The 25,559-nt window shown below is 39.2% G+C and overlaps 1 protein-coding gene across 2 annotated transcripts; it reads left to right on the top strand.

Moving 5' to 3' along the window:
* Positions 1-347: 347 nt before the first annotated feature.
* LOC134789375 (probable phosphorylase b kinase regulatory subunit alpha) lies at positions 348-24,961 on the top strand. 2 transcript variants are annotated; one of them, XM_063760006.1, is made up of 18 exons: positions 348-625; positions 710-1,698; positions 2,270-2,483; positions 3,478-3,587; positions 3,832-3,979; positions 8,490-8,654; positions 9,656-9,823; positions 10,591-10,720; positions 11,201-11,289; positions 11,681-11,866; positions 11,979-12,235; positions 14,128-14,256; positions 15,050-15,188; positions 16,074-16,112; positions 16,753-16,860; positions 19,230-19,348; positions 20,474-20,731; positions 24,725-24,961. In XM_063760006.1, the coding sequence occupies exons 1-18, from the start codon at positions 367-369 to the stop codon at positions 24,944-24,946; spliced, it is 3,729 nt and encodes a 1,242-aa protein (XP_063616076.1). In that variant the 5' UTR covers positions 348-366; the 3' UTR covers positions 24,947-24,961. The 2 variants fall into 2 exon arrangements, with proteins under 2 accessions (XP_063616076.1, XP_063616077.1); XM_063760007.1 differs by lacking the exons at positions 3,832-3,979; positions 16,074-16,112 and adding an exon at positions 6,128-6,275.
* Positions 24,962-25,559: the final 598 nt, after the last annotated feature.

Raw genomic sequence — 25,559 nt, forward strand, 5'->3', positions numbered from 1 at the left:
CCATCGTGGTAAACAAAAAATTCAAAAAACTTAGAGTCAAAACTTTTGATTTTAGTATATTCCATAAATAAATTTACTATGTGAGTTGCGGTACCGTGACGTTGATGCTCAACCAGACGTGTCAAATGTCAATATCAAATTAATTTCAAAACAAAATGATATAAACTTAATAACTGTTGGTACGTTGAGCGTTTACAGCATTAACTCGAACACTCTTAATGGTAACGACCATTTTGACATTTGACAATTGCGACTTTCAAATGACATAATCAAAATAGACGACAGGGAATTAGACGATTTTGCAAAAATGCTGCGTTAAAGGTGTCTTTAATATCACATACAAGTAAATTTTATTAGTGGTCCACGATGAGGACTCGTAGTAATTCCGGAGTTCGTCTGGACTATTACCAAAGGGTAGTGCATAAGTTGATTTTAGACCATCAACAACCAGTTACTGGATTGTTCCCTGCGAGCCCGGACAATGATCATGCATGGATCAGGGACAACTTGTACTGTATATTGGCAGTATGGGGCCTGTCCATGGCCTTCAAAAAGATTGCAGATCAAGATGAAGACCGTGCCAAAACATATGAGTTGGAACAAAGCTGTGTTAAATTAATGAGAGGTAAGTAACTTTGTTGCAGCTATGTTTCTTATTTGTTCACCCATAAAGTCTAATTATATCTTTATTTATAAAATTATTCCACAGGTCTATTAATGGCCATGATGCAACAAAAAGACAAAGTTGAGAAATTCAAAAGTACTCAACACCCGCTGGACTCTTTGCATGCCAAGTATTCATCCACCACTGGCCGCAGCGTGGTCAAAGACAATGAGTGGGGCCACCTGCAGGTTGATGCCATCTCCCTTTATTTGCTCATCCTTGCCCAAATGACAGCATCAGGCTTGCAAATTGTGTTTTCACTGGACGAGGTAGCTTTTATTCAAAACCTAGTGTTTTATATCGAGTCAGCTTATTGTACTCCTGATTACGGTATCTGGGAGAGAGGTGACAAAACAAACCATGGGTTGCCAGAGTTGAATGCCAGCTCTATTGGTATGGCAAAGGCTGCTCTTGAGGCTATGAATGAGCTAGACCTGTTTGGAGCCCGAGGTGGCCCCTCTAGTGTCATTCATGTATTAGCTGATGAAGCCCAGAAATGCCAAGCAGTGTTACAGTCCATGTTGCCCAGAGAATCAAATAGTAAAGAGTTGGATTCTGGCTTGCTTTCAATTATAAGCTATCCAGCATTTGCTGTTGATGACCCACAGTTAATAACCAAAACTAGAGACACAATAGTCAATAAACTACAAGGAAAGTATGGCTGTAAAAGATTTCTTAGAGATGGTCACAAGACACCGAGAGAAGACCCAAATAGGTTGTATTACGAGCCTTGGGAGTTAAGAATGTTTGAGAACATAGAATGTGAATGGCCTCTATTCTTCTGCTACTTAATTTTGGATTATTGCTTCCAAGGAGATAAAAATAATATATCAGGGTATATGCAGAAGTTAGAAAATTTAATGATAAGGAAAGAGGATGACGGAATAAAGTTGGTGCCAGAACTTTACGCTGTGCCGCCAGAGAAGGCTGACCTGGAACAGTGTCAACCCGGGAGCCAGGAACGTATACCCCTGGGCCGTTGTCCTTTTATTTGGGCCCAGTCTTTGTATATTTTGGGAAAGCTCTTGCAAGAGGTAAGGAAACATGTTTTTTAAGCCTATCCTTAAATACTTATTTTAGTAATAAAGCAAAATGCCAAGTGAGCAATTTGAATAGGTTGATATGTGGAGTTCTAGAAATATATTGTTAGATATTAGGTAGTGTTTTAAGAAATCAGGGCATATATATAGAAAGCTTGTACCAACTTTCTGAGTATCAGATTGATTTGATTCTAGTAAAAGTGAAAAGAAACCTTTTGATCATTTAACTTCTGACTACTTAAGTTTATAACCTACAAATTATTTTTCTTTTTACTTATTATAGCTCACTTTTATTAACATATAAAAACTCAAAAAAGTCAAAAATACTCGTTTTCCCTGAAGTAAGACCTAGTTTTTTCACCCCCGAAAACCACCATATAGCAAATTTAATTGAAAGCGTTAGAGCCGTTTCCGGGATCCCCGATATATATATATATATATATATATATATATATATATATATATGAATAAATATACAAGAATTGCTTGTTGAAAGGTATAAGATATTGAACATTTTTAATTACATGTTACAATTACAATCATTTTTAAATGTATTGATTTGCAGGGTTTCCTAGCAGTTGGCGAGTTAGACCCACTAAACAGAAGGTTGTGCTCTGAGAAGAAGCCAGATGTAGTGGTCCAGATCGTCATCTTAGCCGAGGACAATGAGATACGGGACAAGTTGATCGAGTATGATCTGCACGTACAAACAATAGCTGAGGTGGCGCCTATAGAAGTGCAACCAGCTAGAGTGTTAAGCCATCTTTACACATATTTAGGTAAATTCATACCACAGAACTTATACGACTCGTAAATTAATACTAATAGTAATAGTAGTAGTAATCACTTTATTGTACACCAACACAGGTTTACATAATATTTACAAAAAAGGTGCAAAGGCGAACTTATCCCTGTAAGTGATCTCTTCCAGTAACCTTCGAGTAGATGAGGGGAGAATTCAAATTAGATAGACAAACTTACAGAATGTACAGTAACATTTAAAACTAATATTATGGATGTGGATATGTATCTAACGTAATGTATTAGTTTACGCTTATAACCACTAAACAGACATCGCAATCCACTACCAATACAGCTCTTAGGGCTCATTTAGACGATGCGAGTTTCAATACATTGCGGTTTTTGATCAGGCGGTTGAATTGGACGTCACCAACAGTCCGCAATGTAACTAAAATCGCATGCGAGTTCGCGCGCCGTCTAAATCAGCCCTTACTGAAACAAAGAGCAAACGGGCGCCCGTATTTCTAGCGAGGACCAATTGACTCGAATCAATGACTAATATACAAAAAAAAAAAAACAGTTTAGGCTAGTATAAGTAATTGGAACTCTTCAAATAATATTCGCATATGTAGGTATAGAAATTTGATATCATATGCAGTGACTCATAATTTTATCTCAAAAACTAACCAGTGCCCTGTTTATCAAAAGCTTGTAACTTGTAATACAAGTGGAAGTCCCTTTCTAGCAAAAGCTGTCAAAAAGAGACTTCCACTTGTATTACAAGTTACAAGATTTTGAGAAACAGGCCCCTGTGCCCTGTTTATCAAAAGTTTGTAAATTGTAATACAAGTGGAAGTCCCTTTCTAACAAAAGCTGTCAAAAAGGGACTTCCACTTGTATTAAAAGTTACAAGCTTTTGATAAACAGGGCACAGGTCTTGTTAATAAAGTTGTCAGTATCCCTGCTAAATACACATTACTCCAGGGAAAAAAAGAGTGGGACAGGTTATGAGACTTGTGCATTTATTTTCAGGAAGAAACAAAAAGCTTGGACTCTCTGGAAGGAAATCTCGAGATGTTGGTATACTCAGTACAAGCAAACTGTACTCGTTGAATGATAGGATATTCGCCTTTACACCACAGGTAATTTTCTATTGTATTATTATCCAATAATTGGTCTATATAACCTAATTCTATACAATTTTTAACCCTTTTTTTTACTTTTTACGTTGTCAAGTTAGGTGAGTAATCCAGTTATCGGCACGGACGGTGCACTGGTAATTCATAATAAAACATAACTTTTTTTTTATCTTCGTTTTGAAAGATAATCGGTTTTTATTTATTTTGCTAGTTTTGAAAGGTAATCGGTTTTTATTTATTTTGCTAGTTTTCTGACATGAAGCGTTTCTACATCGCTTCCGATTATGAGCTGATGGTTGACACCCTCAAAGCAGAAATTAATTTCCTGAAGTCATCTTGGCAAAACCTTCTTGGTCGTCCACTTATTGTCTTGACTTTGAATCAAACATATTTAGGTACCTATTGTTTTGATTTATTTTTATATAGATATGCTTGCTGTGAACCCTGGTACCAGTTTAAATGTGTTTTTATGGAGTTCCTTAGTTATAGATTCCCTTAGCTATGAAGGTTTTTTATTAGAATCCAAGTTTGCTGTATAAGCTAATAAGAGAGTTTCATTTATTTTTACTAACACATTAATCATCTATGTGTCAGCCTAAGGTTATATTCAACACATTGGTATATTAACGAAATAGAAGACGCAACTTTAGGTACTTACTAATTTGTTTTAATTAAAATTTTAAATGTATACTTTGAGACCAGTTTCGATTCTAGTTAGTCTTTCTAATTGTTTCTAAAGAATTGATTATATTTAATTTCCATTATTTTAATTCGTGTATGGCTACATATAAAAGAAGAAGCTTTTGTTATATCTATTGATAGAGTCTGTTCGGAAAGAGAAGAGTCGTGTTATGTACCTAATTACCTATTGAGCCCCATACATTCCACGACTCTTCTCTGGGATCATCCATTAATTACGTCACACGAATTTCTAGGTTTTTTGACCCCTCCCCCCCTCCTTGTCACACTTGGTCACATTTTGCAAATCCCTCCCCACCTGGTGTGACGTCACATTTTAGGCAATTTCGTTGGCCGAGTTGGCATTATTTTTTGAATAAAAAAATATTATTAGTAAAAGAAATATTAGTAATTTTATAACACAAAACCAATTAGGAACGAAAATTACTTCCAAAAATTCATTATTTAACTGTACAGCGAATAAAAAAATATAAATTAATTTTCGGTTATTGATGAAGTTAAAGTGACGTCACAATGTTTGTGACTCCCCCCTCCCCCATGTCACAACATGTCACATTTTCTTGACCCCTCCCTCCCCCTAAACGTGTGACGTAATTAATGGATGACCCCTGACTTTCCGAATAGACTATCGAACCAAACAAATACAGCTAAGTTTGTTATGTATGCAAATTCTTTATTTCGGAAAAATAATTGTTACATTTATCCTGACCCCCACACTAAGGCATAGCCTGTCCTGTGGGGGAAATAATTCGGTTTACAGTAAAAACAATATCGGTCATGACAACAATGGGGTTAAAAAAAAAATCCCCACTACTGGTTGAAAGTTCGTAAGCTTTATTGCAAAGATATAGGGTCCAATTATACGCCAAATTATAAGCCGATGATATGAGCATTAATTTCTTGTTTTTTTTTACATGGCAAACACGAATAGTTACTTAAGTACCAGACTAATATAAATGCAGCTGTGACGTGAAAGCACGATGACTGACGGGGTTAAAATCTGCCGATTGCTCACTGCAAAACACGTTTAGAGCTATGTTCCATTGATAGTTTTAAAATAAGTACCTACATGCTGTACTCTACGGTATCTAGAATTACAGATAATGAACTGGCAGAGGTAAATTTAATGAGATTATTGTATTAGATGTATACCATGATTGTTTAAATCTAACATTTTTTTATGAATCTAACATTTTCTCCCGTCAGTTCATTCTGTCAAGGCCATCACCGCCTGAACGCTCTGCTCATTGACTTTGATCGTTGAGAGATTCATGGCAAAAGTCGGAGGCCATAGACCAGACCTGCTAGCATGAGTTGCGTTCTCGCGCACGACTCCATACATCTAGCGCGACTTCAAGCATGGACTCGCGCGCGAAAACGCAACTCATGCTAGCCGGTCACATCCCATATATATTCAGTCAGAGGGTCTACCGCGAAAATCGATTTCGTTATCTGCCTTTCTATCACTCTTGCATAATATTCGAGCGTTATAGAATAGAGCAGGGGTCACCAATTAGTTTCTTCAGGAGTCCGATTTCTTTAAATAATGTGACCATCGCGGTCCGTTTCTACTTGAGTTTATTAAATAAGTATTAAAATTATATAGGTCGGCGGTCCGGATCCGGACCGCGGTCTGCCATTTGGTGACCCCTGGAATAGAGCGTCAATAGACGGACGACCGAAAAAAAATGGGTCGAGGTAGGCCCTCGGATTTTTAATTGAAGATCCGTGAGTGATGACTCTGATTCTGGATACCTGTTGATTCGTGATGTCACGTGGATGATAAATAGTATAGTCGTAACCGTCGTGGGCGTACAAAGTGTTAACTCTCGGGTGTGTCGTAGAACTTCGACTACGAGGAATACTACATGTCGCGCGACCCGGCGTTGCTCGCGAGCACATTCACCGCGAACGTCGCCTTCCTCGGGATGAGCTGGAAGCAGATGCTCGGCCGCCCGACCATCACGCTACTAGCCACGCAGTATTTGTTAGGTAAACTAACAGATGCTATTACACATTAAGCTATGTACGAACAATGAATAACTATTACATTTATTAAGTAGACCGTTCGTCTTTGATAACCGTAATATCTAGGCCAATTAGTTTAAAACCTAATGGCTAAATAGTTCCGATAGTAAACGATAGGGACGTATAGCTAAATAGCTATAAGTATATGAGTGCAATAATCGGACAGTCAGCTCATAAGCTAAACCCAAACTTTTATGCAGTGTCAGATAATTTTCCAGCTGACTTTACTTGCAAATATGTCAAAATCTGTAATTTTTTCGAACGATTGAGTAGCATGTTTTTTTCTGTTTGTAATTGTTAGGAGTCAATGGAGTCATCCATAAATTACATCACACATTTTTTTACCCCTCCCCCTTATTGTTACATCTGGTGACATTTATTGGCAAACTCCCATCCCTTTGGTTTGGTCACTTTTGGTGTGACCTTACATATTTACATTTAACAATTTTGTTTTTAACGCAATCATCAATAGGGGATATTACTGCAATGTTCTGCCGCCAGAGTGCAGCACTACCGACTCAGTAAATTCATAGACTAACTTATACATACTCTGCCTTAAACTGTTTTTTGACAAGTTTTCACAGACAATAAAATATGACATTGATGCATCAAGGCGGTTTGTTAACAAGGGCCTACCGGTAAACGCGAAAATCGAAATTTAGTTATCTGCCTCTTTATCGCTCGAATATGCAGAGAGAGAGTGATAGAGAGATTAGATAACGAAATTTCGATTTTCTTGTTTCGCGGTAGGCCATGTGCCAATGTGGTTTGTTTACTGTATGTGCCACAAAGGTGCCACCTACGCAGAGCTTTGTCTAATATTCCCTGGTAAGTATTAATTTTACTAAAACATATTTTTGTTTTCAAAGCTACACTAGAAAATGTATATCACAAAACCTATTTGGAATAAAAATTATATTAATAAAAATGATTTAACATTGCAATAACTATTAACTATATTAGTTGTCCCGTAGGTACGTATAGCAAATAAAAAAAACGTTTTCCGTTATACATATAAAAGTAAAGTGACGTCACAAAGTTTGTGACTCCCTTCTCCCCCTTGTGACAACATTAACGTGTGACGTAATTAATGGATGACCCTATTACTGAAACTATCTAAAATAAAATAAATTTAGCGCAAGTAACCTTATGTCTTCTTAAAATTTTATTCATGCCTAATTTAATCGCGTAATTCACTTAGCGCCACTTGTAGGTACCATCCCACTAACCAGGGGTTAAACCTAACTTGACCTAACTAATTAAACCTGGAGTTACCATGGTTACTAGTACAATTTGACACTGGATTAACGGTTTAACGGGTTAACCCCGGGTTAGTGGGATGGTGCAAGTGGCCCTTACTAACTGCATTTGATAAATCCAATCATTAATTTAACACTTTGCATGCCTGCACGGCGTTTTTTTTTGCGCAAGTTTATCCTACAGAGATATAAAATAAACATTTTGTGCTCCTGCAATCATAAAGTAATAATATACATCTAAAATATCTGGCAAGAGCTGACGGCTCTTCAGATACAGTCGGCTGACTCAAATATTTTTCAATGTAATGTCCTGTCAAATATGATTGCTAGAAAATGTACACTGTTCATGCTCAATCAACATCATATAGATAGTGATAGCCAAAGTGGGTAAAATATAAGAACCCTTTGTTACCATAGAAAACAAGATATGTTGCGATATGTTTGGTTACTTTAACTGTCACCAACTATTTGATGCTAACTGTACCTACTGTAAAATACAGGCGAATAACAGTATCGCCTCTCATTGGGGATTACTAAAGTACATTTAACACTTATATAAATTATACCCATATCGTCGCATAAAGTCGACTGTAATTATAATTAATCAACTTGTAAATATTTATTTTACAAACAAAGCTAAAGGAAGGACGCTCAGCATGAAGAAGTTCGGACTTCCTATCTCTATCGCGCGCACATAATTAAGTATATTGCTATCTCGCCGATGTCGGCGGTCAATGCCACTGTGCAATGGCAAATGGTGATTTATGTACGAAATTTTTCACGCCTAGCATCTTTGTTTACTTTATGTATAAGGTTCCAGCTGACCCTTAACATGCTTGCTTGCTTCTAGCTTTTTATTATATGTTATATGTTCAATAACAATATTTTTCATCTAATAGATTCATACATTACTTTTCAGACCAGGGTAAAATCCCTATGGCCATGATTACAACCATGAAAAAATTAAAGTCCGGATACATTAATGGTACCCGCGTGACTTTGGGAAATCTGGGGGACTTTTTAAGCACTTCCGCCATAACCAATTTGAGTTTCTTGGGAAGTCAAGAAGACGGTTATCCAGATAGTAAGTACTCAGGGTAATTCGTCAATTACTGGTCACTGTTTAGTAACTATAAATAGAATTTATAGGTGAATATTAGTTTAGGGTGGCCAGTGTTTAGCCGGTGGCCAGTAATTGACGATTTACCCTATTATAAGTATTACATGAGGAGGAATATTAATTCAATGAAAACACACACACCCACAAATGAAAATAGTATTGAGTTAAATTTACGTAAATTTTATAGCATGTTTGGTGCAGCGGGGTGGTGTTAACGGAATTGGTATAAATAATTTCAACCCTAATGATTAATTAGCGTTAATTACGTTAATATTAACCTTAACTTACCATTTCAGTTGGAATTATCTATACCAATTCCGTTAACACCACTCCGCTCCGCTGCACCAAAAATGCTATAAAATATACGATGTCTGATGATGAGATCATAAAATTTAGTTTCATATAAATTGTATGTTTCATACAGTTTGTATTTTAAATGGGCCGTGGGAGGGTCTATATTGGGTCGCATAATAATTGATTGTTCTAATGTAATGTTACGCATAAAACTCATTTCGCATAAATAGTATTATGCTGAAACTAATAACATTTCTGAAAAATTATAAAAAAAACCTAACCTAACCTACCCTATTCTACCCAACCTATGCAAAATATTTTCGAAAATACTCTTTGTTTCAGCTGGAGAAAAATTATGCGAAAAGATTTTTATGCGTAACATTACATTAGGACAATCAATTATTATGCGACGAGATCGGCACCCGCCGTGGGAGCGTGCTACTACTCGAAAATGGTCCTAGGAGACCTTGCCTAACTTTTGATTTAATTCCGGTTTGAATCCATGAATTATAAAAAAAAAATCGAACATTGCGTTCGTTTTGTTTCGTACGATTTTTAAACAAAAGGAATTCGACTTTATTTCCTAGTTCCTAAAGTACACTATTGGTTTAAATTCCTTTGCCAATTTTTCTTATGTGCTGGGCCTTAGAAAGTCATGTTTTCATTTCTAGAACTCAACCCGCAAGTGCAGAGCTACCTGGAAGAGCACCTGCTGAGGTCGTTCAGCAACAAGCTGAGCTTCCTGTCGCGGCCGGCGGGCGCGCCCAACGCGCGCATGCTCAAGCGGCGCATGTCCGTGCGCGGCGCCATCAAGAAAACGCGCTCCATCAATGTGGACTGTGAGTTATATGCTTATACAACTCAACCCGCAAGTGCAGAGCTACTGAAGAGCACCTGTTGAGGTCGTTCAGCAACAAGCTGAGCTTCCTGTCGCGGCCGGCGGGCGCACCCAACGCGCGCATGCTCAAGCGGCGCATGTCCGTGCGCGGCGCCATCAAGAAAACGCGCTCCATCAATGTGGACTGTGAGTTATATGCTTATACAACTCAACCCGCAAGTGCAGAGCTACTGAAGAGCACCTGTTGAGGTCGTTCAGCAACAAGCTGAGCTTCCTGTCGCGGCCGGCGGGCGCACCCAACGCGCGCATGCTCAAGCGGCGCATGTCCGTGCGCGGCGCCATCAAGAAAACGCGCTCCATCAATGTGGACTGTGAGTTATATGCTTATACAACTCAACCCGCAAGTGCAGAGCTACTGAAGAGCACCTGTTGAGGTCGTTCAGCAACAAGCTGAGCTTCCTGTCGCGGCCGGCGGGCGCACCCAACGCGCGCATGCTCAAGCGGCGCATGTCCGTGCGCGGCGCCATCAAGAAGACGCGCTCCATCAATGTGGACTGTGAGTTATATGCTTATAGAACTCAACCCGCAAGTGCAGAGCTACTGAAGACAATATGCTGAAGTTGTTTAGTAACAAGCTGAGCAAGGGCGTCGCCAGATGATGGGCTAGGGAGGGCAGCTGCCCTGCCAGGCGACGCCCTCTCAAAGCTGAGCTTCCTGGCCGCCGGTTTATTCTGTGTTTTTATGTTAAAATGAGCAATACATTTCCAGCGGAGACACTTGGCATGGAAGGCGAGTACGTGGGTCCGCAACTCGAGAGGAAGCCATCTTGGCTCGAGGTGGACGCGCACTACGGCCGCAGCCCGTCTCCTGACGACGCCAGGAGGAGATCTATCACCAAGTATGGCTTGTTATACACGCACACACATTTACGCGGTTATCACACGGTGTGTGAGCGAAACAGCTCTATGCACGTGTATACCGATGTCCCGGTCCCACACCTGAACGGAAGAGTATATAAGTAGTTGAATCTGGATAAAGCGAAATCATCATTAAATGCCATTACCATGCCTCTAATAACCAAATTCTACATAAATCGAAATATTTAGTTTTATTGAATCGAAAAATTGACTAGCATATCGCTTGCCCAATATTACAGGGTTCACTAATGTTTCACTTTTATCAAACTGAAATTTGAACATTGTCATAGTGACATTAAGTCGAATTTCAACTATCTTGAAAATGCAACATAAAACCCTGTAATATTGGGCCAGCGATATCCTGAAACGACATATTACACTATAGGTACAATTTCACTGTATGTACCTGCATATATTTAATCTAGATAATATTCATTATTCAATAATATATAATATTCTAGGGGTACTTCTACAACCGGTTTAGGCGTCGGCTCGATTACACCCACGGAAGTCGCCAAAGAGAAATTACCCACTCCGCCTAAAGAACAAGGTCAGTTTAAGAATAATTATTTGTTTTCCAAATTGTTGTTTAACCCTTCGTGCTAATATTGATATTGAGCAAGCGAAATATTACAAAATTATAATCTTGAGTGTTGCGAGGGTTTTAAGGCACGAGGGTTGCTCTCGAGTGAAACACAAAATGTTTCCATACATTTTTCGTTCTCTCTATTCCGTTACCGTCTTACAAAATTTATGAAAAACCTATGTGGTACGGTACCTAATGAAATGGGGAAAAAATAGGATATTTTTTTCATCCATTAGGATAGACAGAGCTCGTGGTTTTGAGTAGAAGTAACTTCTATTCGTGGCGCGCGCGTGTAACTTTAAATAAAAAGAATGAACGTTAAAACTAAAAGACCTAAAAGAATAGTATTTTTCAGTACTGATAAACAAGAACATCCCTGTCATCGTCCGCAACCGCACCGCGTCGGAGTCGCAGGGCGTCTCGTACGCGGAGCAGGAAACCGACGAGCTGGTGACGATGCTGCGCGAGACCGAGAGCTTGGACGAGCAGGGCGACATCCTGCAGTACTTGGTCGACACGCACGGACTTGAGTTCAATACCGGTAAGTATGCCGAACGCATACTTACAGATCACCACTATAAGGGCCAGTTGCGATGACCACAATTTATTTATTTATTTAAACGTTATCTTATACAATCAACGATTGGTTCCAGGCATGACAGAAAACGGAAAAGCTGTAACAGTGAAAGACCTCCTCAAGTCTCTATACGAGAAGGCGTGCACGCAGAAGCTGTGGGGCCTCGTGCGGCACACGGCCGGCATGCTGGGCAAGCGCGTGGAGGACCTCGCCAAGGCCGTCACCGACCTGCTGGTGCGCCAGAAGCAGATCACGGTGGGCATGCCGCCCAACAACGAGCACACCATCACGGCGCCGCTGCCCGAGAACGAGCTGAGGCAGTTGATACATTTGGTGAGTTCAACACGCAGACTACCTCAACTACTAAAAGGACGCTTTCCACAAGGAATTTCGTACATTGACCTGCCTGTATAATTGACTAATTACAAATAGGTTGCCTAGTTATATTGCGAACAGACAGAATTATTGTGTTTATTTTTGTAATTTAATCGTATATTATCAAATGAAAGCTTATTTTATATATAATCTAAATAAGGTTGCCTTATTAAAAAGTTAGTCAGTCCATAGTTGCCTTGATTTTAGATAAAAATCGGTTAATGTCACAAATAAATAACAAATGAGATGATATTCCTTACAACGTATCTCCTACTATAAACACAAGAAATCCGGGGTATGCGGGGTATGTGTATTACAATTGAATCCCAAAGCCATGTATGTTATTATCATTATCTCTTTTTGATAGCGCTTCAGGAAGTAGGTGCAACCTTATTGTATTACATACTCAATACCGAACCCAATTTGATTAGGATGGCATTCCATCTATCCAATTTATTTTTCCAATGTGTATTGCGTCTCTTAATGAGAGAGTGAGACGCAATGACATTGTACAAAGAAGTGGCACAGGTGAAATACCACCCTTACACATGTATTAATTGCCACATATTTCTGTGTTTTCTTCAATAAAATTACAATTGATTAAAGGCGATCGCGTTTAATCCAATTCGTATTTAAAATATTTCACTATTGGTTACACGCAGACATTTCGGAATGAGAAGAATGATCACGAACATAAGAAGGTACCTAATGTTTTGGTATTTAGACATTTCCTTTTTCCACAAGCAAGCAAACTTTTCGTCGAACAGAAGAAGGTAATAATGTATTGTGTAGTTAGATATGATTGGACATACAAACATGTATGTAAAGTTACCATACAGTAAGAGACTGTACGTAATTACTGTAATTAGACTTAAACAATATCCCCTAGCCCAGCCTAGCCCAAGAGAATTTACGGGTTTTCGCTACCAATGCCATATACCTTCACAAAATACATGTCTATGTTAATGGCTCTGTTGCGATGATGAGCGTTAGGTACCTAGATATATATAGATAGAACGTTAGGAATCTATACCAAAATGTTCTGCATCCGAAACATGTCAAACTATAATGTCCGTTATTTTTTCAGATTAGATTTTTTTATAATCTCAATAGTAGTGGTAACTTTTTTCCTCCTAAATTAAATCTGAGTAACTATGCACTGAATTACAGTGTCGTTTACATATTGTTGTATCATAGGAACCCTGGCATTTCAGCAGAAAAATTTAAATTACCACTACTTTTGAGGTTAGATAAATTCTAATCTTTAAAAAACGTGGTATATGGAGTTGGAAATTGTCTAAAGTTTGCATAGATGGCGCCATCAGACGAGTAGCATACTAAAAAGATAATGATATTTAAAGCCTGAATTAAATCATTTGTATATTTTTTAATTATAGCTTGCCCGAGTCTCTTGTTTTGTTCTATGAGATTTGGCTTAAAGGGCTGGCATCCAGGGCATAAAATTCCAAAAAGAAACCAAGAATTTGACACAATTCTAGGGATTGACAGGGCAAGCTATGCTGGCGCCATCTGTAAAATACTTCGACCGGCCAACCCTATTGAATCTACCAATGACTAAAAACGTGAGTTCACCTTTGTATTTTATTATGACTTTATGCAAAGTAACGCGCTACAAAGCGTTTATGAATAAGGGGGTACCTAAGAGGTCTCGTAGGCTGATGTGGAAATGAAAAGGCTCAATTAGCTAATAATCGTTTGTCCGTATCGGTCATTTTGACTACGTATTTGTAAGAAAGGGATAAAATATAATTTAACTAAACCAGGCCCGTAAAGTTTTATGAATAAGGGGGTTATTAGTAAATATTCAGTGACAAGTTGTTTCGCCCCAGGCATATGGCGACGACGAGAGTACGGCGATGCTGACACAAGAGCTCCTCGTATACTTGGCCATGTTCATAAGAACAGAGCCGCAGCTGTTCCTGGAGATGCTTAGACTGCGCGTCGGACTCATTATTCAGGTTTAGTAACATTTTTGGTGCATTATAATAAATAAACTCTCTTCTTTATCCCCTTAGTTCCTGGACTGAACTTAGATAAGTTTGCCAACTAAAAAACGACACTTATGATAGTTATTATGTTTACTACTATTACTCGCACCTAGGTACAAACAGCAACACTGCTAACTGCTGTACATCTGTGGACCTTATTACAAAAGGCATAATGTCCACCGATGTAGGTACAGTTAACAGTGTGGACGATGGTACTACCTATCCTATACCAATTAATAGAGTCGGACCAAAAAAAGTCTGCAGCGGATTTGATACCCACGCAGTGCAAATGTTAAACGTCATAATTTCATTGAAGTTTGACGTTTAAAATAACACTTGCACTGCGTGGGGTATCAAATCCGCTGCAGGCTATTCTTGGTCTGACTCTAACAACCAAATTATTAGGTATATTATTTATAAAATAAAAAAATATTATTGTAAATTGTAATTAAGTAATTAACTTTTACTTTAGAATTAATTATTTTTACTATCATAGTTTTGTTACTTTTGCATATTCGATTCGTGAAAAGAGTGAATTTCGCGGTTTGCGTAAAAAGCGTTGTTCTGAAGATGAACAATTGTAATCACTGATATAGAACAGATGTAGTGCATAATTCTTTTCCATCGTATTTTCACGGAAACGTACGAACGTGTCATGCTATTTCAGTCAGTCTCAGTACAAAAAGTACTGAGGTTGACCGAAGTAGCATGACCAATACGAACGTTATGCACTACATCTGTAACAAAACTGTCTCTTGTCCAGGTAATGGCCACGGAACTGTCCAGAACGCTGTCTTGCGACGGCGAGGAGGCATCGGAGCACCTTCTTAACTTGTCTCCGTTCGAAATGAAGAACTTGCTGTACCACATTCTCAGCGGGAAGGAATTTGCCATCAACAGTGGTAAGAAACATTCCTCTTGTGATTATCTGGGAACATCCTGGTACCCATACAACTTGTAAGTTATAATGTAACTATGCTTTGCTAGTTTAATATCGTAGATTCACGGTAAGGTCAATGTGGTTAATTCCGTCATAGGGGCTATTCTGTCCATGAGCGTATATTTCTTTGATTTTCAATCGTAGGAAAAAAAACCATTTGTTTTTTATTGCTGTAACTAAAAGCAATGGCTGCTTTGTCGACGAAATTATCAATGTTGTTCGTTGTTCAAGAAAAACGCTAGTGGACGGAATAATCCCTATGACGGAATTAGCCACATTGATCTTAGTTTTGTTTAGTTTATTTATAGTGATTCCACTCGGAAATTAGAACAATGTAAACGTAAAACTACGTGATTAGGTTATGCAGCCAATGAAGTACCGGTCAGGTCACATACAACGAATAAGTCACTTGTTTTTCGTTTTTTTTTTCTTTTTTTTTCAAGATCTGGTTCGAACAGATAGACTACAGGATTCTGAGACTTTATAAGTCACTGTTTATTTTTTACAATCTTACATATTTTAGCCACCATAAAAATATTTGCTTTTGTTTCGTGTCAACGTCTATTTTAACGTCATGTATGTATGATATACAATTGCTCCAATTTTAGTACCCACTTTGCCTTACAATACATATATAAATACTATTATAGATTATAATATTTTTATAGGGTTTGTAAAATTCTATATACTTAATATTAACTTTCTCTTCAACTCTTCTCTTTGGGAGTTTATTCAAGTTATATCTCTTATAGTCATGTGGGGAAAGAGGAAATTCCATACAAGTGTTTTCCCCAAAGGTCCTCTTACCTTTATATACCTGACCTGAAAATATATATTTCCTTTCCAGCGAATTCTCTGTGTGTAATAAAGGAGAAATTCGCCAAGAGTAAAGGCGAGTTCTTGTGCACTACGGAATTTTGCTTTTGTATATGTTGAGTGTAAACCCCCTTTGTAATAAAATCCAATTATATCGAGTTTTGTTTGTTTATGTACGTGTATGTATATGTGACGTCATTGTTGCGATTTTATAAGCAAAAGGCCCTTTATCACTGTTATTTTGTTAGCTTCATTCTTGTTATGAACATCAGTCGGCTGCAGAAGTGACTAAGCGGGCCAGGTATTTAAAATGCTCCTAAATGTGTTTGGAAAGAGATTATATAATACTGTTAAGATCTTTTTGACCCTCACCCGCTTACTTACCTGCTACCGGTTGTTCAATATAGCATTCCTTACTAATTCCGCCTTCATAGATACAACTCCTTATAATTTTATGGATCATATAAAACTAGAACACTTTTAGTTTATAGGAGATGAAAAGATATGTACCTATGTCACCATTTGTAATATGTGCTACGTACTGTTGGTTGTTTAAATTGTATCTAATAATATGTTTTAGGCTAGAACAGGAACATTCAATATTATCAGGAAAACTCACCTTTTTTTCTGCAACTCCAATAGCAACTTCATATAATTAACACAAAACAAATGCTAACACAGATTTTCCTAATATATGATTTTCATTTTAGTGGGTCGCGGAAACTTCTCGATCGTGAGCAACAAATCGCACCGCTACGGCAAGAAATCGCAAATTATCTTGGAGTCTGGTCAGTCGCTCCAGGGCAACATTGAGGACAGTATGTATACGCTGTACCATAATAATAGTACATTATTGTCGAGGCTCGGAAGTAGCTACTTGCAGGCTGAGGATTCGTTTTAAACGGACGACCTTGGGAGTCCGTTTAATTGAATCCGAAGCCAGCAAGTAGCCTTCCAGCCGAGTCATATATAGTGCTTTTCTGATGAAAAATGGTGCAAGAAATATAAATATCATAGAAATATTTTACAAAAGCAACTTTCTTACGTATATATTTTCACAGAAAAAAGTAGAAAGAATTGAAAAAATTAGCTTTGCCGCCTTTTTATTTTTTTAATAAAAAAATAGAAGTGTATTTTTCTGCCGAAAATACGCCAACCTATTTGAGACAGCTAAATAGTCGCGGTACTAATCATCTGTTTGGCTGTTTAATGGGCCTGTGCCTTCATTTGATATGGCCATTTCAACTTTTAAAAAGTTTGGAACTCGACAAATAATGGAATTTGTATGCAACATTGCAGTCCCAAAATCGAGACTGCAATGTTTTTAACTTTTTAATTTTTGACTGACCATAAACTACGCGCTTCGCAACCTATTTTTTAAACGGCAAAGTCGACTTTGCCGTCCATTTTTGAGAAAACACAATTACAGGTGCATAATTGTTTTCCTTCGTATTTTCTCGGAAACGTTCGTATTTGTCTTGCTACTTCAGTCAACCTCAATACTTTTTGTACCGAGACTAACTGAAATAGCAAGACACGTTCGTATACGTTTCCGTGAAAATACGAAGGAAAATAATTAGGTATGCACTATATCTGTATAGTGGTTCGTTTTCAAATGATGGTCGACTTTCTCCCATGCATACAACTGTTTGGTACCTAGAGTATGACGCCATCTGCTTCACCCATCAAACTTGCAGATTCAACATTTTTCTCTTCTTTGTGCGTCTTTGTTCAATCTATTATGGTAGGTAAAATCTAACGATAAAAAGCGACTTAAAAAACAAGACTTGTATATTTTGCCAATTGTCATATTTCAAAATCAAAATACAGTAGAATCCGCTTATAATGACATCGAAGGGAAGTGACAAATCCGTCATACTAAGCGGATGTCATATAAAGCATAGTTGATTAACTTCTTATTTTTGTTATTTTTTCCAATTTAATCTCAAAATCCTCTGTCAGAGATGAACTTTACTAAACTTGTACTAACTATCAACTTGCCACTGAGAATCAAAACTACCACACGCACCAAACATCCTCACAGAGAGAGACGTGGGGATGGCCACGAAAACCGGACATAATTTCATAAAAATAGGATTTATAGGTCATAGTAAGCGATTTGTCACTATAAGCGAAGTCATTTTATCCGACTTTGTCACAAAGAATTTTATATGAAAACCAAACTTCGCACAGTAATTACGTCATAGTAAGCGGTTGGTCAGTATAAGCGGAGTCATAATAAACGGATTCCACTGTATATTTATTTCAGAAATTAATATTACAGGAGAGGCAGTAAAGTGATCCCCACACTAGGCTGAGCCTGTGACGTGGCGTGGGAATCTTAGCGAAATACAGAGTACCGACATGTCGCGGCTATTATTTTACCGGAATATATTATAATTGATATATTTATACATATCGTTGCTTGCTTATCATGAACATTGGCACAACTCTAAATGAAATTCTATTGCATTTAATATTTTATCTTCTACTGGTACGATTTAAAATCGAATGGCATTTTGTTTTGTGCCACTATTCATGATAAGCAACGATATATTGGCAATATTTATTTAGTCTCTATATGTATGATTATAATTGAAGGGATGTTTACAAAAACAACATAACTGACTACACTGGTTGACACCTGAAACGATTAACAATGTTCTTAAAAAAGTGTCATCCGCTCTAAGCAGTTATGTATGTTGTTTTTGTAAACATCCCTTCAATTATGTTTGTGACATACCACATGAGGCTACTTGAAAACAACTTCGCATGCACTTAGTTTTTTAGGGTTCCGTACCCAAAGGGTAAAACCGGGACCCTATTACTAGACTCCGCTGTCAGTCCGTCTGTCTGCCACCAGGCTGTATCTCATGAATCGTGATAGCTAGACAGTTGAAATTTTCACAGATGATGTATTTCTATTGCCGCCATAACAACAAATACTGAAAAGTACGGAACCCTCGGTGGGCGAGTCCGACTCGCACTTGTCCGGTTTTTTTTATCTTACATAATTAATGAATTAACCCTGCCACATTTTCAATGAAACATCTATTAAATAATAATATTGCAAGCGACACAGACCATTCGTAAACATTATCTTGTTCGTTTATTGATTTAGGAATAGTCTATCATAAAGTCTTTCGTTTTTTTGATGAAAATAATACAGCTCGATATTTATTATTAGTCCCGCCGATCGTGGAGCCGGACCGCCAGGGGCAGTGGCTGCGCCGCCGCCGACTGGACGGCGCGCTCAACCGTGTGCCGCGGGACTTCTACCCGCGCGTGTGGGGCGTGCTGGAAAAGGTATACCACTACCCTCTACCACTTATATAAGATGGATTTTGTAATAGCGTAAAAAAGAGCATGTGATTTTTTAATTTTTTTTTTCCATACTAAATGTATGGAAACCTTTTTTTCCCGTTTGTGACTTCTCTAGTAACCTTAACCTAGGTTGGTCGGTTTATATGATGATGATTTATTGGCGTCAAACGCTTGCCATCCCCTTTGTTTGTCTGACTGATGATGGCCTATCAGCAAATATCGGGGTATTGGGTAGCATATTTAAGGTCCCTTTGAAAAATATGTGGGGACCCCATATATACTAGTATATACCACTTAGCAGCTTCGAGCAACACCGGCTTCCGACACATCGGAAGGGAGGGGCCCAAGCGATATCTCACCGTACAAATCTTTCTGCCATTTTTCGCGGGGGGAAAGGTGCACACAGTCGCACTTCTCACACACTTACATACAAAATCCAATCTGTAATGACGACACAAATACATAGAAAATGACACACGTCAAAGACAAATCTTGCAAACCTCGATCTCTTTTTGTGTACGGACGAGTGACAAGTGTCATAACACGCACACTAACACATTTTCGTTGAAGTATGTTATTGTATTCTGAGAGATGAGAAGTCGGATTTGTCGCTCGACCGATCCGCAATTTGTACTGAGCGAGCAAAATCGATAAATCCAACAATTACATGAGACTAAAATATAATAATTTTGTTTGAATGTAATTAAACGTATGATATGTAAAAAAAAATTTACATGTGAAATGTAACACCTTCTTTTTGTAAATTTGATGTCCCCAACCTCTTTTTATAACAAAAAACCGAGCATACAGGCATTTTTGTGCAGCAGTGTTCACGCGCGCGTCTGGACTCGGTCTAGTGAAAAATCCAAGTGCAACTAGTTTTATTACCCGCGCTAGATTAGATTGACGCGCTAATCTTGTACCTCGGCAGAGGGGAAATAGTGCGAATGCCGCCTCCCTTCCGTGTTGCTCGAAGCTTAGCAGCATTTACCAATTCTATGAAGGTTTAAAAAAAATGTTTTTTTACCAAAATAATCTTTTTTAGGAATTACTTATTGGCTTCGTATATCTAAAACTTTGTTTTCAACCATATATTTTTCTCCCCAGTGCCAAGGTCTAGTCATCCAAGGCAAAGTGCTGCAACCGAATTTGACCCAAGAGATGACGTCCGGAGAATTGAAATTCGCGCTCGCCGTCGAGACGGTGCTGAACTCCATACCCCAGCCCGAGTACCGGCAGCTCGTGGTGGAGGCGCTCATGGTATTGACTCTTGTGGTGGAGTACAAGGCAGTGAGCCACCTGGGCGGGACTATTACGGTGGAGCATCTGGTGCACAAGGCTAATCAGATATTTTTGGAAGATCAGGTGAGGATAGGGATCAGGTGGGTTACTAATGGATTACCGAAATTTTTTTTGCTAGATTTTCATATCCCAAACAATTTATCCCAAAAATATAAAAGCCAACTAATCATTTCCCAACTAAACTTTGTCAAGTAGTGGTTTTGCAATACATTTATTTGACTAATATTTTTTAAGTAAAGATATTTTTGGACAAAATAATTTTGTCCAGTGATTTATTTGACAAAAATAAATTTGAGCGAACATTTATAGCCTAAGTAAAACATTTGGGAAAAAAACAGTTGGTCTTATAAAAGTTGTAAAGTAACAGTTTGGGAAATGATCATTTGTCGGATTTTAAGTTTGTCAAATGTTTATAAGGGAAAGATTGAGTTGACAAACGTGCAGTTGGTAAAATTTGGTTGGGAAACGTAATTTGGTCAAAAAAGTTTCGGTAAATTAAAAGGATCCCGGATCAGGTATAGTCTGTAAGGTCAAGAAAAATGTTGTAATATATTTCCACTACCGTGCTTAGTAGATGGCCCTCGATGTAATAGGCCTATGATAACCACAATACCACAAAAGTTCGTGTTTGGTAATTAAATCCTATTGGCAAGGTGCGAAGTGGGTGGAGGGAGAAGTGGCGCTGATTATCACAAACACGCGTAATCTTATTAGAATGTAAAGCATTAATGCATCTAAATCTAGCGGCATAAGATTTAATGTAGAAAAACCGACAAAATGAGGACAGCGCCAGTCGTGCACCTAGCATATATATATGTCGTAGGCCGATCGTACGATCAGGCAGATCGTAATGTTCCTGTGTAATGTTTTGACCATAGTCACATTAACTCAATAGATAGGTAGGATAGGTTCGTTAGGTTGCTTCAGATGTCCGAAGGGCAAACTGCCCAGAAATAGGAGCCCCGTCGACTCAGGGAAGGAGTCAAAGATTTTCACGTTTCACGATATTCCTAGGAATTTCACGATATGCCTGATCTTACGATCGGCCGCCGACATATATAGAACGTAATCATGGCAACGAGTGATAATAAACGAAAGGCAAAGAATGAAACCCATCAATGTCGACAGAAACAAGAGTATGGTACTTACCTTCGTTTTTAAAAGTTTGACGTGAACACTAAAACATAAATATGTATTGTAACTTACACGGTCACCGACGACCACTAGATCAGTCAAATCTTACAATAAAAAAACAATGCGTGATGTAGTTCTGTATTTTTTGTATATTGTTTGGAGTCGTTGGAGGAATGTGAGACTATGTTTTGCAAGCAAAAAAAAGTTGTGCTCTCTGCGTAATTTGAGAAAAACTGCAAAAATTTCGGACTTTTTTCAGATTTTACAGTTTTATTATAAAAGTATGGGTTTTTGGTCAAAACTTGCTATGTAATGTTGAAAGTATATTAAATTTGAAACAATTTAAGCCTATAAACAGCGCCGTATCTCAAATAGTTCTTGAGATATGGGGCTTTAAAAAAGAGTACTTTTTTTCTTGGAATAAAATTTATCGTTTTTCCTACATTTTAAGACAAATATCGGCACAACCGCTCATGCTATGAAATATATTGCAATGAATAAAGTTGTAGCAAATTTAATTACCTTTCATTTAAGTTCAAGAAAGGGTCAGTAAGTCTTACAGTTCTCTAGTTATCGTAAAAAAATGAAATTGCTATAATGGGGAAGGCAACTAATGTATTGCTTAAGGCATTGTCAAAATCCCTACAAAAGGCAGTACAATCGTTGAGAACGCAATCTACGATTATCTTTTACCGGTTTTCCCCGATAGCAGCAGAGCGATGTCAGAGATCAACCATATTTAAAATGCACTGCCCTCTTAAGCACTTCACTCATTCAATAATGATATCAAGATACCATCTGTAGTTTGGCTTGTTTCTCGGCCCCACTTTTTGATTGTAGCCATAGATTCCATGATGCCGATTTTGATTTAACAATTTGTTATGGTTTTGAACTTGCTTTGATACGACCGTGACGATAGTTCACGGTAATTGGCGGGGTGTTGGCGAAACGCACTGAAATTACTGGAAGTCGTGTCATTAGATGTCCAGCTTGCGCTCGCTTAGTGGTGCTCTTGAGTGTACTGTGAGTCGTTTTTATATTTTTGTACTGTGACCTATAACTTTCATGTTTGGCAATTTGCTGTAAATGTAAGTTGGTTAAATAAATAAATGAAATGAAATATAAGATCACGATAAAATCCTAACCATAACAAATTGATACATCGGAATCAGCTACCATTAGTCACTCTAGATATGTGTGTGTTAACATGTGCCAAGCCGGGCGTATTGCATACATTTGTTTCATATCGGAGAGCTTACTTATACCGGTTTCTTTAGCCCTTGACCCGCGTATAACCGATATTAGTAATGAACTACAACACCATGTTGAGTAACTGGCGTGAATTACATTGGCGTGATTGGCGTTGGGCGAGCTTTTATAAGATAATTAAAGGGTTAATATTTATTAAGTTAAGTTTTTAACACCCTAAGCGCCACTTGCACCATCCCAATAACACGGGGTTAAGCGGTTAAACCGTTAACCCAGTGTCAAATTGTACTGATATCCATATGTGGTAACTCCTAGTTTAACCGGTTAACCCGGGTTAGTGGGTTGGTGCAAGTGGCCCTAAATCGGATAGTAACCCTAAGTTTCACTTGTATCGTGGTTTCATAAAACCACACAATTACTTTTTTTTTCTATTGACAAATTGACCCATTTACTTTCCAATATTTTTTACTATAAATACATTTATACAGTAAATACTAGTAGTGAAAGAGGTATTGCTAGTTACAACCCGTGGATTGACAACTCTCTGAGCAGTAGCTCCACATTCATTTAGCCTTAACAGCCATTGGAAATAAATTTGTAATTTATTGCGTGTAGATACGGTAAACCACTGAAGAAGTTATAATATACTGGTAACATGACAAGACTGAGTCACATACATGCCCTATAACACAAACGTTTACCTAGAGTGGGTAGTGGTAGCTGATTCTGATGTATCAATATGTTATGGTTAGGATATTATCGTGATCTTGTATTACCACGACTCAGAGTACACTCAAGAGCACCAATAAGCGAGCGCGAGCAAGATACTAAATAATGACATGACTTCCAGTAATTTCAGTGCGTTTCGCCAACACCCCGCCAATTACCGTGAGCTATCGTCAAGGTCCTATCAAAACAAGTTCATAACCATAACAAATTGTTAAATCAGAACCGGCATTATGGAATCTATGGCCAAACAAAAAGTGGGGCCGTGAAACAAGCCAAACTACAGATTGTATCTTGATTTCATTACTGAAGAGGGGAGTGCATTTTAAAAATGGTTGATCTCCGTCGTCGCTCTCCTGCTATCGGGGAAAACTGGTAAAAGCTAATCGTAGTTTGCATTCTCGACTATGGTAATGCCTTTTGTAGGGATTTTGACAATGCCTTAAGCAATACATTAGTTGCCTTCCCCATTACAGCAATTTCATTTTTTTACGATAACTAGAGAACTGTACGACTTCCTGACCCTTTCTTGCACTTAAATGAAAGGTAATTAAATTTGCTACAACTTTATTCATTGCAATATATCTCATAGCAAATGCCGATATTTGTCTTAAAATGTAGGAATAACGAAAAATTTTATTCCAAGGAAAAAAATACTCTTTTTTTAAAGCACCATACCTCAAGAACTATTTGAGATACGGCGCTGTTTATAGGCTTAAATTGTTTCAAATTTAATATACTTTCAACATTACATAGCAAGTTTTGCCCAAAAACCCATAGTTTTATAATAAAACTGTAAAATCTGAAAAAAGTCCGAAATTTTTGCAGTTTGTCTCAAATTACGCAGAGAGCACAACTTTTTTTTGCTTGCAAAACATAGTCTCACATTCCTCCAAGGACTCCAAACAATATACAAAAAATACAGAACTACATCAAGCATTGTTTTTTTATTGTAAGATTTGACCGATCTACACCGTCAACTTTCAGATGCGATGCAACGGCGACGCGACGCTGTGCTGCGCCAAAGCGGACGGGGGTGGGGGTGGGGGAGCGCTGCTGTGCGGCGGCGCGGCGGGCGTGTGCCAGCACCTGTACGACTCGGCGCCCAGCGGCTCGTACGGCACCATGAGCTACCTGGCGCGCGCCGTGGCCGCGCTGCTGGCCGAGCGCCTGCCGCCCGGCGCGCCCGTCGAGTGCGCCATCACGTAGGCGCGCCGCCCGGCCTCGGTGTGGGGGTGGGGGTGGGGGGGAGGAGCGCTGCTGTGCGGCGGCGCGGCGGGCGTGTGCCAGCACCTGTACGACTCGGCGCCCAGCGGCTCGTTCGGCACCATGAGCTACCTGGCGCGCGCCGTGGCCGCGCTGCTGGCCGAGCGCCTGCCGCCCGGCGCGCCCGTCGAGTGCGCCATCACGTAGGCGCGCCGCCCGGCCTCGGTGTGGGGGTGGGGGTGGGGGGGGAGGAGCGCTGCTGTGCGGCGGCGCGGCGGGCGTGTGCCAGCACCTGTACGACTCGGCGCCCAGCGGCTCGTTCGGCACCATGAGCTACCTGGCGCGCGCCGTGGCCGCGCTGCTGGCCGAGCGCCTGCCGCCCGGCGCGCCCGTCGAGTGCGCCATCACGTAGGCGCGCCGCCCGGCCTCGGTGTGGGGGTGGGGGTGGGGGGGAGGAGCGCTGCTGTGCGGCGGCGCGGCGGGCGTGTGCCAGCACCTGTACGACTCGGCGCCCAGCGGCTCGTTCGGCACCATGAGCTACCTGGCGCGCGCCGTGGCCGCGCTGCTGGCCGAGCGCCTGCCGCCCGGCGCGCCCGTCGAGTGCGCCATCACGTAG

The sequence above is a fragment of the Cydia splendana genome, chromosome 3 (assembly GCF_910591565.1).
Source record: "Cydia splendana chromosome 3, ilCydSple1.2, whole genome shotgun sequence".
NCBI lineage: Eukaryota > Metazoa > Arthropoda > Insecta > Lepidoptera > Tortricidae > Cydia > Cydia splendana.